Genomic DNA, 18148 nt, shown 5'->3' with positions numbered 1-18148 from the left:
CTTGAGTCTAAGAAACACCGCCAGCGGCCTGGCTATTTGGTCATATCATGGCGTTTCTTGCGAAGCTTGGTGCTCTGACGGATGAGCTTGTCGAGGTTATAACATCGACGCCGGACAAGGTGTGAGACTGTTCATCCCATCTCGCAGTTATACACAATGCCGCCCGGCCAGTCCGTCGCTAACATCATAGCCAGCAGATCGGCCGGGAGAAATTCAACCTGCTTCGCGAATCGTCACTGCGCACCTTGAGATACCATAGCTTTCTGAGAACCAACCAATTCGAAATCGAGAACCAGCTTGTCGGGCTGGAAGAGCGATTCAGGGTCCATCACCGCGAAGGCTTGGCCGATGCTTTCAGAGAGCGGCTGGATGCGCTGGCAGAACATCGCACAAAATGGCATCCAGATATTCTACACTTCCTCCTTGAGCTTTCCGATCAGCCGACGCAGAAAACCCAACTTGTCGACCTGGAGCTGCTGAAGGAACCCAAGGGAGAAGCCCAGCCACCGCTTAGATGGGAGGACATAGCGAGGGAGGATGGGTGGAACGACGATCCCGATATTTGGAAGTCTATCGACTACAGCGATGGTTCTGCTGATGAATATGTCGAGTCCAAATCAGACACCGAGAGCGAATCCGATGATACCTCGCTCTTGGGGCTGGATGTTTCAATCGGTCGACGACCAGAGGACTTTGAGGTTGTAACTGCAGACGAGACTGCTTTGAAGGAGGTTCAGGAAAGTCAATCATGGAGACAAGAAGGGAAAAAGGCATCATCCGGCCGGCAACATAAAGTGCCTATTACCGAGTTCCAAGCCACAAGAGAGGTTCTGTTTATGTTGCAGGGCCTTCCCACGACACTCTTCCAGAAAGATGGAGTTCCCGATCCCGCTTACCAAATGTCCAATATCACCTGGGACACCTACAAGGCACTGATTGGCTGGTATGCGGAAACAGGCCGTCAGATGTCATTGTTGCGGACTTTTGCGAAGAAGGCTCAGAATGCACCCCTTTTCCAGGTCTTTCGTGATAATGTACTCGCTAGTCTACGGATCTTTGACAGAGGGATCTCTGATATTCAGGAGCGTTTATCAGTACCCCGCGAAGATACGGTTGTCAGCATGGTTGCCATCCTCGAAGAGCTCAAACCGCAGTTGGAGCCTCTGAAATCCCTTTCTGAGATCGTTCGGCAACTTTACGATCCGGCCAACGGTGGTGCATTCCGTTATCTGGAGCTTCTTTACGATGCCATTGGAGTAGCACAGCTCTCGAGTCGGGATGCAACCTATGATTTTCTTGGTCGGATCTTCTTCAATTGCTTTCAAGTCTACCTGCGACCTATCCGTTTGTGGATGTCAGAGGGACAGCTTCTACCAGGGGACAAGATCTTCTTTGTTTCGGAATCATCCACCCAGGTACCGCTTCGGCATGTTTGGCAAGAGCAATTCAAGCTGAGGAGAACTTCGGATGGCGTGCTTCACGCTCCCAATTTCCTGCAACCAAGCGTTGGCAAGATATTCACAGCCGGCAAGAGCATAGTCGTACTTAAGCATCTCGGCAAGTATGATTCCGTTCGAGCGCTGTGGGAACAACTAGAGCCGCCGCTCACCTTCGAGACGGTTTGTCCGCCCGGCCTTGAGCTTGCACCATTTCCTGAGCTTTTTACGTTGGCCTTCAATCAGTGGATGCAGAGCAAGTATCATGCAACTTCGGAAACATTGAAGCAGGCACTATTTGAATCCTGCAAGCTCGAGGCCGGTATTGAGGCACTGAAGTACCTCTACCTCATGACTGATGGCGCCGCTACAGATTCATTCTGTAAAGGAATCTTTGCCAGACTGGACGCACTCCGACCTGATTGGCATGACAGATATTCCTTGACTGGCCTGGCGCAGGAAGCTTTTCTATCTAGAGTTGACACGACTCGTATCGTTGTCACTGTTCGTCAGGAAGGCCAGAAGGTTCCTGTCCTAAATGCTCGCGACATGGTTCAAAAAGCATTGCCGGAGATTGTTTTGCAGTACCGTCTCCCCTGGCCTGTCCAACTTGTGGTTACTCCAGATACAATCACCCATTATCAGGCCGTCTTTACATTATTAATGCAGCTACGTCGTGCTGCTAGCCTACTGCAACGCAACCGTATTCTGGATGAGCTTGCCACACACAGGGACGTATGGGGCAACCGTGCATTGTACTACTCGCTCAGATCGAAGTTGATGTGGTTTTGCAACTGTCTCCAGACTTACCTGGCGACTTTGGTGTTGGCTCCTTACACAGAGAAGCTTCGACAGAGTTTAAGAGACGCGTATGACGTAGATGCCATGATCAAGGTTCACGCAACGTTCGTGAGGCAGATTGTGGATGCGGCGTGTCTCGGCAAGAAACTGGATCCCATACGGGGTGCCATATTGGATATAATGGACTTAGCTGCAAAGCTAGAAGACGCGCAAAGCGCGAGTGCCGCCGAAGAAGCCGAGGAGGCTCAGGAATTGTCCCGCCTCTCGCTTATGTCCTCGCCAATGAAGGCAAGTCCCCGCCGGCGAAAGCCGGCCGTTTACGCCGAAGACAGTGACGATGACGGTACAGAGGGTCAGGGAGGCAGTGCGAAAAGGGGCATGCTCAATGCAGGGAAGGGTTACCTCGAGAGTCTGCGGGAGATTAAAACCGACTTCGAAAGGCACCTGAGATTCATCAGTGGGGGGCTGAGAGGGGTTGCCAGGGCTTCAAGCGACGAGGTGGCAGCGAAATGGGACCTCTTGGCCGAAATGCTAGAGGCAGGCGTCAAAGAAGGGACTTGAAAGGAGACGGCCTCGGGCGAGTGAGTAAATAGGGCGTGGGTGGATGGCTCACTGACTGAGAACTTGGTCTGTAGACCCGCAATATCTTTAAAGTTCATGAGGAGCAAGGAGTGAACCGGGGGATCGACATGGGATTCCTTGATACCCATCTCATCTTGAACCGACCGGCCAACGCCAGCATGGTGGCTGCAGATGGATCCTGCAGCACACTGGAATTATTGGAATCTCGCAGCGACGATCACATTTGAAAGCTGAGCGGTCAGCCAAACCCTAGGATGATGCTCGGTGAGTGAAAAGACCATCGTTGCTGTGTCACGCGACGCAAACAGCAACCGACCGAAGAACGGCAAGGCAGGTCAGCTGTTCGTTTCGTGGCTCGCAATCAAGACCTCTGGCGCTTCCCAAACATCTCTTGGCCGTCAGAATCCTGCCGTCGTGGACGAGACTTCCAACAGCCACTATAAACAAACGGTATGGTGATTTATGATTCCGACCACCAAAAGGGTAGCCACGAGACGTCCCCATCCGGAACATTCGGGGAAGCAAAACATTGTTGTGTTCACGATGCCACCCAGTGTGTTGCTTCGGCGGTGTTGAGACAAGTTACACTGGACAGACCCCTGTTGTAGGGGAATAAAATCTATGATGCCAACTTTTTGGTCCGCAGTCAGCACTCGAACCTTGGAACGAGTGAGATCGACAGTGGGGCCCCGAGGGACCAGTTGGGGCCAAGGATGTCATATCCAACATTTTTTACAGTTGCTTCCCCCACCTCCTTGATGTTGCATTTGACAGCGGTCAATTGATGCTGGCTCCAGTCTTTATCCCTCAGTCAATCCATGTCTCATCAGACGGCTGTGATTGTCGATGATATTTAAGTTGATGGCTGCGTTGGTGCCCGAGAGAGAAGAACAAGGAAAGGGATGATGAACAGGGGCAGGCTCGGAAAATTGAAGCTCAGGCCAATACACGTTGACGGACATCATCAGGTTCGTTGCAAAGGAGACCTTGGTTCTACACGTGTATACAGGGAAAGCAAGTGTCCAGTGTTGGTCAGGCACATTGGCGCGGCTGATGCCGACGACTGCGCAGCTTTCTTCGTGGTGGCCGTTGATAATCCGGAGATGTCGTCCTTATGCAGTGGTGCAACTAGCAATTGAGACACTTGAAATGCGAATCTGACAGCCGTTATGGACTTACCGTGAAGTAACTTGCATTGTTAATTTTTTTTTCTCTTTTCAAAGATTTTGTAACTTCCCCAGATTGGATCTCAAGTGAATTAGAAACGGTGTGATATAACCTGCCGAAACGGTAGCAGGTCGTCTGATCACCGTAATGATGGAATGGATTAGCGTTTTTCCGTGGTTCTCCAGCATTTACCTTGTGCCCCACCTTGCGATACGCCACTGGTAGCTTCGTAGGCGCTGCTGAAGTTTCGCGACTACTTCACACTCGCAAATAAACTACGCACATCTGCATCACAGCTTCGCGCCAGCTCAAACCCGCGAAATAGGTCAACCCGAAGAATAGGCCAAGATGTCTGAGCGTAAAGTTCTTCAGAAGTACTACCCGCCGGACTTCAACCCGGCGGACCTCACCCGAAAGCGCGGATCCAAACCTACAGGCCCCAAGGTGCAGACGGTCAGAATCATGGCGCCTTTCTCGATGAAGTGCACCACTTGCGGAGAGGTAAGAAGTATCTTGGCTTTTGCTTTTGGGTTTCCTCGAAGCGGATTCGGCAAGCTAACATTTGCCTAATAGTACATCTACAAAGGCCGGAAGTTCAACTCTCGAAAGGAGACGCGTGTGGAGGAACGTTACCTCAACATTCAGATACACAATTTCCACATTCGCTGCACGCGCTGCTCGAGCGAAATTACCTTCAGAACCGATCCGAAATCGGCGGGTTACATGATGGTTAAGGGCGCCGTCCGCAACATGGAGCCCTGGCGTAACAAGGAGGAGGAACAGGAGTCCGTAGAGGAGCGTCTGGACAGGCTGGAGCGCGAAGAGGCCGAGGCGGCAGGAGAGGAAGAGCGTAACGCGATGGCTGACCTCGAAGCCAAGAACGAGGATGCGCGCAGAGAAATGGCGGCGGCGGATGCGCTTGATGAAATCAGGCAGCGCAATGCACGCATCCAGCGGTCCGAGAAGGAGGGTGTGGATTTTTCCGAATATGTTGTTCGTCCCGAAGATGAAGAGAAGGCCAGATTGGAGAGAGAAGACGAGGAGGCTGCGAGGAAGGCGTTTGCTGCTGCCAGAGAGCGAGCTGCGCTTGACCTCGGGGAAGAAGTTATTGAGGAAGAGGTGGATGATGGAGTTGTTGGAGCGTCATCATCATCGTCATCATCGGGCGAGAAGGCGGAGGGCGCCGCGGTGAGTACCGTGAAGGATACATCTTCTATGCCACCACCACCACCACCTCCTGCCAAGAGGGTGGTCAAGAAGAAGAAGGATTACTCTGCGGCGCTGGGCATCAAGAAGAAGCCCTCTCTGGTATAATGAAGATAAGGTTGCAGCTTGACTGACTATGGCCCCTTCATACTTTGGCGGCTCCGTCATGGTTATGGACGTGGCTGCTGCATGTCATCGTGCGGGCGGCCGTAGGTAGAGCGCGGTTTGCGTCTTGTATGTAATGGTGGGGATGCATATTTTTAAAGTTTAGGAAAAGGCGTTTCGGAACGGGATGAGTCGCACGGACGGACGACATGGCATATCATGGCATTGGGCAGGACTGGCGTAATCTTTTGCAAGGCAGGACAGGGTGGGGCCCAAGAGACAGACGGTCGAGGCCTAACGACACGAATAGACTCTGGACGTCAGATTCCGAAATCGAGACGTCACTCTAGTGCTGTTTGTCCTTCAAACCCCCTCTCTTCTGATCATATTCTTCGAGTTGTTCCATGGCTATTACTCTGTGCCCAGAGAAAGTCTAATATCCCCGCGTCCATAAACGTTCGTTGTGGGTCCTTACGGAAATAAGCGCCCATCTTTTATTAATGCTCCATGCTTGGCCGTGACTGTGTAGAAGGAGCATGTTAGTGTTGTGAACCTTGCCAAAATATCCCCAAGGTTTGGACTAAGGCAGCTGGTGCCCTGGCTGGGGTGTGTCTCTTTGTCGAGGATGGGTGGTTGAGAAGGCGCCGATCGAGAGCATTAAGTGTATCCAACATGGGGATCGAAGGAAAGGGGGAGATTAATCGGAAAAAGAGTAATTGACGTGCCGCGAGATGCAAGGCTGTCAGTGAGGGGACCCGTGTGAATGGTGATGACTGGGGATGGATTTCCACCGTCTGTGACATGATGATCTTGTCATTGCGGATCTGGCCAGTACAGTGTGAGCATGACATATCCCAAATATATCGTGTCCATCCATTGCACCAAATCGTTCAAGGCATTTTTTGTCACATGTTACAGATCGGAGAAGAGCACGATGATTATGTTGATAACAATTGAACAGTCATTGATTTCGTAAATCATAGGCAGTCTGTTGCTCAGCTTTCGTGATTTATACAATCCCGATAAGGCTGTACTACCTACTATCCTCAACCCCAACGCCTTGCAAAGCCAAAATGCATCATAGCAGCTTGGTGAACAGATGACAAAAACAATTACAAAATCCACACACAAAACACTTCGCGCCTTTCAGATGCTTCGTTTCGGGTTACGCCATGGCAAGTGACCAGTCGTAGATCCTGCGCCTCAAACTCGCGTATGTCCGTTTTTCATCCTCGCGCCAGTTGCTTCCAATTCGCTATTTCGCTCTAAATGCAAGACTTTCCGGCCAGGTCTCTTGAGTTCATAGTCCGGATTGTCCAGTCACCATCAAAGATGGTGTGGTTTCTTGGTAATGTCATTTTAAACCGTCGTCCAGGGAATCGATTTAAGAGCTGTAGTCGGAACTTGAGTGCCCATTGGACATGTGGGGGTAGTGCGTCCTGCCTCCCGATCTCCGCGAAGAAGAACGGTTCGCAGCCTCCATCTGTCGCTTCGTGTGCTGGTGCATCGAGCGCATGTAAGTCGACAGGTCGCTGGGGGGAGGGGGAGAGACGGGGATGGAGACAGAGTAGGCGTCTTGACGGGCGGGCATGGTGGAGGGGCTCATGGAAGCGTTTTGAGGGTTGTAGTTGGTTGTGGGATGTAGTATTAGGTCAAGTTATGTCTGTCTTTGACCTGGATGTAGAATAATATCAAGTTGAATCGGAGTGTGATCTTTTGACTGTGGTTGTTTGACAAATATGAGGTTTACTAGTAAGAGTGGTTGATTGGAGTGTAGATGAGAGTAGGCTTCTTGAGAAGGGACGGTGTGGGTTTGATAATTGTAGGCTGATGCTGATGAAACGGGGAATGAGAAAACGGTGGATGGCAGGAATGGCCCTGGGTTTATAAACGAAAAAGAGAGGGGCAAAAGGGTCGCGGCAAGCCTTGTCGTGGAGAAGAGGTGAACGCAGGCGTAGGGAAGAGTTGGGCAGGATGGGGTTGCGTGGTGTGAATGAGCAAGCAAGCAACGCAGCCCGCCAGGCAAAACACAGGGTCCGTCACTAGCAGACCACACCCCTCCTCCCTCAGGGGTCTGAGAGACACTCGCAGAGACGAGACCGACCTTCAGTTCCCCTCCTCGCCCTTTCTTCGCCAGACTCTAGCGCTCCCACCTGCGCGAGCTGTTGCATATCCCACATCATCCCAATGCGCTAGGGATCGGCAGTGATTGACGGGCGTCTTAGCGTCGCTGGTGACCCCGGCGAGGTCTGCACGATATGGCGTAACTGGTACCGGGGGGGTCGTGGCCCGTGAGGTAGGGATGGGGGGGGCGTCCCGTTTTTGGGGGGTAGGCGACTTGTTCGTCGCCACGGTACAGGGCTGGATGATGCAGTAAGCGGTACGACGATACTTGCACAGGGTGTGTGGGTTGATGATGCGGGACCAGAGAGGACAAGGTGTGGTTGAGGCGCGCTGATTTCAAGAACGGAAAGACCCTGCTGATCAGTGTCCAGACTGAAGTCACAAGTAATGTCATTATTGGCCACAGGTCCCCTCTTTGGGGAACTGTTGAGCTTGTCTACGGGCAGCCGAAAGTCGGACAAAGGTGTGAGCGACATGAAGCACGGGCGAAAGAGAATGAAAATCTTTCGGAGCTGTTTTGGAGATGTCTGTCTGGACCCTGAAAGGCATGACGGTTTCCAGACTGGGACGCGGCGGCGGCGGCAAGTTCCCACCATGAAAGACAGAGACTGGACGCAAACGAAAGGGATTATCGTGTCTCATCCTTAGCCATCGTGCCCCTCCTCAATGAGATACCGGCTTGTGTAAGTTGGACCCTTGATCTTTTTTCTATCCCATGGTAGACTAAGAAATGCATTATTGAAAGCTTGAAACCTTCACGAGACTAATGAAGGGTGTGGGCACCCAGGTATTCATCCGCCAGGGGCAAAGCAGAAAAGTACGAGGGATTCCCATGGTAACACAAAAAGCAACGCCAAAAAAGAAGTGCACCGACTGGGCCCGGCGGTCATAAGCAAGAAACGCAACCAGAGTAATCAGGGTAGCCGACATAAGGCAGGCGCTGCTGGCACTTGACCAAACACCAGCCAGTAGCCTGCCATGGCAGGAACAGGGTAGCGGAGGCAAGGCAAGCGGAGAGCGACCCGTCTGGTCTAGCGCAAGGGTTTGAGTAAATTGCCTGTAGCAGACCTTGAAAATGGTAGAGGAGGGTTGGCAACGGTGCGGTAAAAGAGAGCCAAGTGAAGACTTGTCGTCAAAGATCGGCGGGTGGAACAGACGTCATTGGCCGAAGCGTCTCAGTCGGCCGGACCCCGGGTGTGGTTGTTCGTCAGTGGATCCATGTCTCTTGCTTCCTTCTGCTGCACTTCAACCGCCAGTGCAGTCACTTGCCTCCCCTACGGGTACCACATCCCTGACAGATTGATCAAACGCACAGACTAAGAGAGCTACGTCCACTTTCACCGCGAAAAAAAAACTGAGGCCATTCGCAAAAGTGCATAATCCACATCGCGGGCTGTCATTGGCAAGATCCTCGTGTTTTGTGGAAACGCACTCTAGATCGCAGGGGTACGTTCCGCTGTCAGATACGTATCTCCAGGTCCGCCCCAAGAGACACCTTACCCCCCAGAATGGGATTTTTCGCATTTGCCATGGCGGCAGGCCTGATTCCCCCATCTCTTCCCCCCAGAAATATGGTTTTTTCCCCTATGGTTGTTAATTCCCTCATCCGACGACGGCCTCAGCGTCAGTATGGGTGTGGTTAGGGTCTGCCTGACGTGCCCCTCACCTCCTGGAACGGCAGATGGTCCACCGGATCTAGACCTTGCCGATATGGTTGAGGCTCAGAGGAGGAAGACCTGGTACCTCGCGCAAAGGGATCCGTAGTGCAGTGCAAGATTTGACAGATTGGAATATTGGAACTCATCTCCGCTTCTTCTTGAGACATTCGGGCCCGGGATATGGACGAGTAAACGCAGCGTACTGCACCCGGCTGGGCTTCACCGAGCATCTTTCCTAGGTGAGAGTAATACTCAACCCACATGGCTGCCGGGTATCAACCCGACACATGCGAGGACTGGGAGTCGAGATCCAAACGAGACAGTTCGCTCCATGGACAGCAAAAGAAACAGCGGGTTTCGCTCTGTGTGTCCAGTTGTTTGTGTGGTTCAGCTGCAATGCGTATTTGGTGGTCTAGAACTATTACAGTAACGGATTGTCTCCCCTTGATTGTGGTACACACGCTTGGCCAGCACTGGACACCTCTGACGGAGGATTGCCGGTACGTAACAGACCGTAACGTCACGATGGATGGGCCAGAGGGGCGGGACGTGACGGAATCGAGTTGGAAAGTGTGGTGGTAGGAAGCTTTCGCTCGCTCGCCGTAGTGACCGACCGACAGCCTTCGTACGGAACAGACAGGCACCAGACAGAAACGACAGGAACGACGCACAGACGTAAAGGGCTGACGGAACGCACAGAGGAATAGAGGTGTATTCGCTCGTGCGACCGTAGCTATGTCGTGAGTGTCGTCAGGTCTTGCCAATCAGACACCCTCTGAAGTCACGCCGCGCCACTAATGGAGCGCCTTATGATGTCATGCTGCGACCCCTGCCGCCGACGGTTGGATTCTCTGTAGTAACAAAGTGGACCAATCAAGACGGTGGAACGAGCGTTTTACCTCCCCCCTCAGTCTCGCCTAGTAACGTTTTGGCAAAATACTCCGTCACACACTCCCACTGCCCCCCTTTTCCTCAAACGCTGGCTCATACCGTCACAGGAAGGAAGATAGACACCCGCAAAGACCTGACGACCTCATAGCTATCACCACCACACCAATCATCCAGTTACGTTCGAGATCCGGAAGAAGCCTTTTTTTTCCTATTAGGTGTGGTTAGCTTTGACGTTTGGAATGCGGCTCCCATACCTTGACCAACCCCCCTTGGAGGAGTGTGGTCCTTGCACATGGCTAGACCCCTTTCCTTAATTCCTCGCCACAGGTGTTCATCATCATGCTGCCTTTCAGGAGCTGCTGCTACTGCTGCACAAAGAACAGCCTCTACGGCATTTTCCTATGAAGCAATCCCCGCCACCTGCATCACCCTATGACTTATTCTACCCACCCTTCAATGCAAGTCGCCTCAACAATAGATGGTCGAAGATCAATGGTACGCCAAGAATCGAGACTTTGAACCCTCCTTTCGAGACTCTGTCTAATCCGAACCAGAAGGAAGCTCACTTATTTTTTTTATTTTTTTATTTTTGGCAGAAGGCTAGTTGAACCTGGGGGCCACCTAGCACCACACGTGATGACGACATGCCTCACATCATCACCATTGTGCCACCATGCCTCAATCAGAAGCAGCAAACAATTTCTCAAATCTCTCACATTCTATTCTAGTGGAAGATGTACGTCTGTGACAGCATAGTCAGCATCAACCCCTGGTCAACGGCTAAGCGACTAAGAGGCAGTTCCTTTCGACCTTGTGTCGTCAACTCTGGGCCACCGTAGTATCACAAAATAGAGTCGACGTCCACGGCTCCTATGAACGAATGGTCCAGCACGATGACATCGTTTCACTTGTCAGCAATAGCACCCCCGCTTAGGGAGAAGCCGAGATCTGGGGAAGTCAGCATTGTCCGAAACGTCATGGATGATGTTATGCGCCAGAGGCTTCCGTCGAGGCCATCTACAGCCTCAATGAAACCCCCTTGAACCCTCACTGCGGTCCAGACTTACTGTTCGTTCACTATGACCGAATATTATGGGACTTGCGATCTTCCAACCAACACTTCACATGCTCGTGTGCTCTGATTCCGAGCGAGATTTGAGGGACACGAATGGGGAAATCAATCGAGGCACCACTATGACTAAACTACGGCAGCAGAAATGTGGATTAAACCATCGCATTATGCAGCGTTGCTTCGGTATCAGCTTCGGTGTGCGGCTACCATTGTACGGCACCTCTGCGTCTGCGCTGCGCTGAGGGCGCTGGCCAGAGCCCGGCGACATCGAGATCATGTTCGGCACCCTTGTGGAAAATGATTGGTGTGTGGCGAAGCAATTTGCTGATCTCCTCCGTCATCTCGACCGCCGTTCCCCGTCCCCGGATTCGCGCCCCTGGCTCGCAACACGGAAGGCATCAACGGTCACAGTACGGTTGTGGCATCCACTGAAGGTCGGTGTCTCTTTAGAAGCTCTGACATTGAGATCCCGATCGCGGGCCACTGTTAGTCTGGGTGAATGGCATCATGCTGCTTCTCGGCGGCACTAAATTGTCCTCTATCGACACCCATCGACGCTGGACCGCTGATGCGGACTACATACTAGTACGGTTCATACCAGGATTCATTGTAGGGATCATGTGGAACAGCCACCTGTTGATATGGCACTCATCGGAGATAGTAGAGATCAGGAAGCTGATCCAGGTTGTATTCCCATCGGACCACAAGAATTGTTGTGGCTCTCCTGTTGGAGTGCACGAAATCCAGCATTCGGAAAGGCAGTGTCATGTAAGTGACCTTACCAAAGGTGTAAAACTCACGCAGTTGTAAGTATGTCCACAGTATTTCGGGTTTGTTCCACACAAACATCTTCTCCAGTTATGTCTGGATCGTGTGGGTTTCCCAAGCCATCATGTGAGTTGACTGATATCACTCATCTCAAAGAACAGTCAGTGAGGATCCGTGGTTATCGGAGTGCCGCCTCGACTGCCCCGGCATCATGCTTGCTCATACTACACTACAATGGGCCTCGCCAGGTCGAAGAGAGGCAAATCATAGTCGAGACAGTGCAGACGTACGTAGCAGAAGACCCGCAACAAGCGTGCAACCCGTCCCTGGGGAACCATGGTTCTTCGACCCATACATTTTGCACTCTTGTTGGTTCTCTTCTAGGCTTAGGCCCGCACAACCTGTTCTGTTATAGTGTAACTTCTATACCATCGTTGATTCTGACGGCCTATTGATCTTGTAGTCATTGTTATATCACAAGCCCAGATAGAGACACTTTGTGTCAAGGCAGTTCATATATTTCTGGCTTGGCGGGAATCTACGATGCCACACGTGGTCGGTTAAATCTCTACAGCTCTGATGAATCAATAAGAATGAATTATCCGACACAACACGCGGCGTCGACACTCAGAACAGCTTTACTGGGTCTTACTGTTGGTCATCCGTCGGGTGTTCATTGCCATGAAGTTTCGAAGACTTACACAGTCGTACACGAGCTATCATGAGTGAGCCAATTGGTATTGTTCAACGTTATTAAACAGAAAATTCTTGGTTTTAACAGACTCGTAAGACGTCACTCATTTCAAAGTATGCCACCTCTCCACGAGGTAATTGGTCGCCCTATTAGACAGCGTTCAATAACGTGTTTTGGGTGTAATATTTCCGAATCGGCGTTCATTCAAACGAATAAATCTATTTACTATGGCAGCTGTAGTTTCAAACCTTGTCTAGCACCTACCGTCAAACAAACATTTCCCTCCAAAGGCTCTATGAAAGGACGGGGCACGACAGTGAGGAGTACGGTCATTAGGTGCGGTGAACTCTCTTTGGGTCATAGATACTAATTCATGTGCATCTCAAAGGTATGAGTGGGCAATCTCATGAATAAGCCTCCTTGGCGCTCAGTGTCTTTTCAACCGTGATGGAACATTGTATCACCTTGCAGGTATTGTACAGTGTTCATGACGACAACAACAGTAAAGGCAGGAAATATGTTTGAGGTCAATGGGGACCGAATTGCTATGAGATCATTGGGCAAAGTTGAAGAAACTCAAGGCCGTGTAGCGTTTGCTCTGCTCTAGATACTTGGACCATATGAGTAATCCTACTCCGCAAATTACAAGGTCAAAGAGCTGTGAACCATGAACGTACGCCCTTTGTGATTCGACATGTGATCCTATCACTTACTCTTTACTATGTATCTTCCTGTCAGCTCACAAGGCTGGATGCTTGCAGAAGCAACATCGTTGAGATAACCTTACCTCGGTGATGCAAGTGCAAAGAAGATAAAAATTAAGGATAATCGACGGAGAAGCGGCTTCTACGAAAGCAAAGCTAAGCTTATCTCGCCCAACTCTATTCCCTCCGACTGATACGCACCATTCCCTTTTTGTCCGCCACCCATCGACAGGCCGATTCAGATGAAACCTCGCCAAAGGACATGACACGATACCCAGCAACTCACTCCATGTGAGTTGCCCTTTGTGGTCTCCTAGAGGCGACTACCAAGGAGAGATTAGTTGCGAGGTGGCGGGCGTGAGCGGCGTCTACCGCCCCGACGACACTGTCCAGATGCTTCCATCATGGGCGGCCGCCTCTCGCAAAGGAAGCTTGTCTATCCCCTGTGGCGAGCAGAAAGAGGGGGTTTGAAGATCATTCACTGCAGTCCTCGTCTGATTTTATCGTAAGACACCTTCCCCTACGGTTGAAGGCAGTAAGTTAAATCCAGTAGCCCAGGCCGATCCTCTGCCGATCCTCCGTCGAACCCCACCGACAAAATCGTTCAAGGGCGGGGTTGATACACGGGGAGAACTCTCTGCATGCCGCATAATCAAAGGGTCCTTTGGGTAATTCGGAGGTCCCTTGCTTGTCGCTTTGGTCCCGACCAGGAACACCACAGGGTTCTCGCCTCCGTCAGGTTCTTTCACTTCTCCAATCTAGCGGGCAGGCTCTTCCGTCCGGATAGTTTTGAGGTTATGGCTGCATGAGTCTCTACGGCCCTTAGAGCCCACACATGGCGGTTGACAGCGTCGATCTTTTTTTTGCGGGCACACTAGCTTATGATGATTGTAGACGCCCGCTGGTGCAACCACGAGCCATGGGCATGGCGTTCGTGATGGCCACGATGGACGATCGTTCCATGCTCAATTTCGGGTTGGGGTATATCCGTGACATTGATGGACTTTTCAATGTGGCCTCTCAAGCATACTAGTAGAGTGTCTGCAAGCCGACGTCAACTGACTCCTAGTAAGCATGAAATGCACCTGCCCGGTACGAGTCGTAAGGCGTATACGACCAGGTTTTCTTCCCCCGCTGGTCAGCAATTCTGCCTTTGGCGATTTCCGCGGATCATGCCATTCGTTCGAGACCCCCTTTCCTCGTCCATCAGGGTAGTGTCAACGACGGTTGCGCCTAGTTTTTTCATCTGGTTTGCCAAACATTACTGGACGGTTATTCCGTCTTCCAGCTTTGCCTATCTGCTCGGATACTTGGCGTACTAGTGCGGCTTCTCAGTCGGGGCACCACTGTAGTAATCTCGCCCTTGGAGGCCGTCGAATCTGTCCTCCTGCAAGAAATGCTGCCGCGTGGTAAACTTCAGATGATGCCCTCTGCAGATTCGGACCTCCCGGGCAATGATTGATGAGAGGGCAAACAAACTCCGGGTGCCGAGTATCGGAAACAAAAAACCGATGTTTCATGCCCTCTGCAAAACCGTTGGCCCCTTGGTGGCGGGGGTGTGCCAGCTACCATAACATCCAGGGCCTTCCTGGTCAGGAATAATCGGCAGCACCCGAGTTATCGCTTCAAACATTTTTGCTATGTTATGGGGAAATAAGCGGATCGATTTTTTCGAGGGTTGGAAAACCACGGGCTTAAGCAGCTTTGTATCACATCATGGAATGACCTTCAAAAGAATTTGGCGACTACTGGTAGACTAGAGACATTGCCTGGTGCAATGTGATTGGTTTCCGACGCTACGGCCAGATCTCGCTATGTGAAGGTAGGGCGCATCACAAACCACAGACCCCGGGTTGAGTCTGGAACCGTGCCGGCGTCGCACAAGCATCCCATCTTGGTGAAGAGCTTTTGGACAGAAAAATACTGCTCGAAATTGACTGGGGACGAATCTTTCTCAGTGCAACAGCAAAGTAGACAGGAGCCGAGGACGTCTTTTCGGAGGCTTCCTGAGAAGCCCATGGGCAAACCAAGCTGCTAGTACTAACGATGGGCTGTGGAATACTTACCGTCTGCGGACTACACCGCGTTAGAAATACCGCCCTCAGCGTTGCAGTTCCCAGCTACATCACGAACAACTTCACACATTCTGTGCCGGTTCGATTCAAATAAGGATACCCTTGCATATTCCAGGAACACACTTCCCCGCTAATCGACGCACATCTCCCGAATCCAGGGGAGTGTGATAGCGGTCAGTGCTCGGTGCGGCAGCTTTTCTTGCGTGTTGTAACAAGATTGCTGAGACAACGTTTCATCTTGGCTCGACGATGTTTCCGCTCCGCGGGATGGCCACCCACCCTCTCCTCGTCCTCCAAGGTAGCGTGGTGTGCAGGGCGAGGAAAGTCGTTCGCCTGACCCCTAAATAATGACTACGCCGGCTTTTCTCGACGCATTTCCTACGTAGTCGAAACTCTTTTTTCTTCGTTTTTCTTGTTAAACGACGTTGTGGTTGAGCCCGGTAGTCTTGTTTCTCTGTTCATTTCATTCCTTCCTTTTACTTCTACTACTAAAACTTACAAGCGCGAATTACTATATCCGCTCCTTCAGGTTATTTCTTAATAATGTTTTCCAAGGCTATTGCTGTCCTGGCGGCGGCGACGTTGACGTCGGCCGCTACGCCCCAGGGATTCATGCCCGCTTCCAACACCCCTCTAATCGTCTCTTATATGGGCATCTCGGCGCTGGACGGTGTGAATCTTCCCAGGGACTGTAAGTGACCATAAGTGGGATTGGGAAACGAAATAGCGAATCGAGGCCTAACATCATTATCAGCTAGCCAGAACATGCCCACGATCGCGACCGAGCAGAAGCTGCAGGGTCAGTTTGCCGTGATGATGGTGGATATCGATGTTCCGACCAACGAGCCCCCCAAGACGGGCACTCTCCTCCACTGGATGCAGACCGGTTTCACGTCCGCCGATACCCCCACGCTCCTTAACACGACTGCCGGCACCAAGACCGTCTACCTCATGCAGAACAAGATGAACGCGGCAGCTCTCGCCCCGTACATTGGCCCCAACCCGCCCGCGAGGGAGCCTCTCAGCCACAGATATACCTTTGTCGCCGTCGACCACACCCAGATCACGCAGCAGGGACTCACGGCCCTGTCCGGAGCCGCCCAGAACCGCCGTGACTTCAACCCCATGAGCGCCCTCATGGCTGCCGGTCTCCAGGACAAGGTCGTCGCCGGCAACTACTTCCGCGTCACCAACGCCGGCCCTGTCGGCGCCGGTACGGGTGCCGGTAACACTAGCGGCACCACCCCCACCACCCCCGGCGCCAACCCCGGCATGGCACCCATGCCCGGCATGAGCATGACTCCCGGAATGACCATGCCCATGCCTGGTATGCCCGCTGGCTCGAGCCCCCCTGTCGGAGGTGCCCAGCCCAGCAACCCCATGGCCGCTTCCAGTCATCGCACCACCCCCGCCTTCGGCGTTATGGGCGCCGGCCTGCTGGCTGTTGGCTCGCTGTTCGTCTGGCTGTGAACATTTCCCTGCTATTTAACATAATAGGGGTTTTCCGTGGTGAATAAAGGGAGTTAAGTTCTGGTTTTTTATTGGTGAAAGGCCAGAGAGCACTTTTTTTTTTTCTCCCTCTTCTTACTCTGGCTACCTTTTTGAAAGCTGCATGTAGTGGGATGCGAACGTAGTATATAGGGTAGAGCAGCATGCCAATAACAACAGTTCATATGTGGCACAGAATCATCAACCGATTTGTAGTCGTAATACGGGATTGAACGTGACTGATCTGCAAACCATCGAATTTGCCATGATTGGGAGTCTGACGACGTCAGTACCGGAGGCGCATGCAGGGCGAAGCAATTCAGCCGTGCAAGGATTGTCCGCAAAAAGAAGAGTTTTCGGAACGGCATTACGCCGCCGCCATGTAAATACCGGCTCGGGTAGATTTTACTGGATTGGCTCGACTCCGGGGTGTCGGCGGGACGTCCTAATGCCGCCGAACCCCGTTTACACCCGGGCTGGATTGCGCCGTGATCACGTGCCATCTCGTGTCGCCCTGCCCCTTTGGGGGCTTTCCTCGTCACGACCTGCCGTCCGCCATCCCTTCCTAATAGCACCGCTGACCACACTCTCCGTATCTGGTGTCCCCCCTCCGCGCGCGCGCGCAAATGCACGCCCAGACTTCTTTGCCCTTGTTGCCCATCTTATTTGTACAACCCGCGCGAGTCCTCTACCGCCGGCGGATGCTTTTTTTTCTTTGACTACATGAGTATGACACATCTGATGCCATGCACTGCACTTCTTCTTCTAGGAGAAATCTGCTCTCTGACTAATGATGTGCTTTCCGAGCGCCTGCTCTGTAATTGACACTTCCACAACCATCCCTTACATAGTAAATCAGATAATCTAATCCACTGAGGCTGTCAAAGTGGCTTTGTTCAGGTACCACCCTCCGGAGACATGTCTGACGGTAATACCTTTTCCCCCCCTCTCTTTACTCAGCAGTGAGAATTTGTATCCGCAGTGAGTTCAGGCTTTTAGCGTACCCGCCAACTCTAAAGTGTGGATATGCAGATGCGGCGCGGCAAGACTAATCGTCCAAGTTGCCCTTTGACTTGGCGGACCAGGATTACACATGCAATCAATCTCTCCGTCAAATATTGACAAATGCGTCTTTCAGCGGGAAAAGCCTCTTGGACGGTATTCGGATGTGTATAAAGCAGGTTCTTATCCCGCTCGATGTCTGCATAGAAAAGGTCCCCTTACGGATACACAAAACCCGCATTTCGAGCTGCCTTACGAAACGGATCAGAAACGTAAACGAGCAACTTCCCAGCTGGCCCATAGAAGCAAGTATCAAAAACAGCACCCTGCACCCGTCGATCTTCCACAGCCGGCTTGCTCTCCTTTGCAAAGCAT

General features: G+C 51.9%; 4 protein-coding genes across 4 annotated transcripts; 3 read left to right on the top strand and 1 right to left on the bottom strand.

Moving 5' to 3' along the window:
- Positions 1–47: 47 nt before the first annotated feature.
- CTRU02_201771 (gamma-tubulin complex component) lies at positions 48–2798 on the top strand (the record flags this gene model as incomplete). Its single annotated transcript, XM_036729897.1, has 2 exons — positions 48–119; positions 195–2798. The coding sequence occupies 2 exons, from the start codon at positions 48–50 to the stop codon at positions 2796–2798; spliced, it is 2676 nt and encodes an 891-aa protein (XP_036578431.1).
- Positions 2799–4334: 1536 nt separating this feature from the next.
- Positions 4335–5300, top strand: CTRU02_201770 (uncharacterized protein; the record flags this gene model as incomplete). Its single annotated transcript, XM_036729896.1, has 2 exons — positions 4335–4487; positions 4560–5300. The coding sequence occupies 2 exons, from the start codon at positions 4335–4337 to the stop codon at positions 5298–5300; spliced, it is 894 nt and encodes a 297-aa protein (XP_036578430.1).
- Positions 5301–6681: 1381 nt separating this feature from the next.
- CTRU02_201769 (uncharacterized protein) lies at positions 6682–6903 on the bottom strand (the record flags this gene model as incomplete). The annotated part of the gene is made up of 1 exon (XM_036729895.1): positions 6682–6903. One exon carries the CDS (start codon positions 6901–6903, stop codon positions 6682–6684), a length of 222 nt encoding a protein of 73 aa, XP_036578429.1.
- Positions 6904–15826: 8923 nt separating this feature from the next.
- Positions 15827–16753, top strand: CTRU02_201768 (uncharacterized protein; the record flags this gene model as incomplete). The annotated part of the gene is made up of 2 exons (XM_070203920.1): positions 15827–15978; positions 16009–16753. The coding sequence occupies 2 exons, from the start codon at positions 15827–15829 to the stop codon at positions 16751–16753; spliced, it is 897 nt and encodes a 298-aa protein (XP_070062502.1).
- Between the last annotated feature and the right edge of the window lie 1395 nt (positions 16754–18148).

The sequence above is a fragment of the Colletotrichum truncatum genome (genome assembly GCF_014235925.2).
Source record: "Colletotrichum truncatum strain CMES1059 chromosome Unknown Contig_0001, whole genome shotgun sequence".
Taxonomy (NCBI): Eukaryota; Fungi; Ascomycota; class Sordariomycetes; order Glomerellales; family Glomerellaceae; genus Colletotrichum; species Colletotrichum truncatum.
Note: the sequence above shows the minus strand (reverse complement) of the source record. Positions and strands in the feature narration are given on the sequence as shown.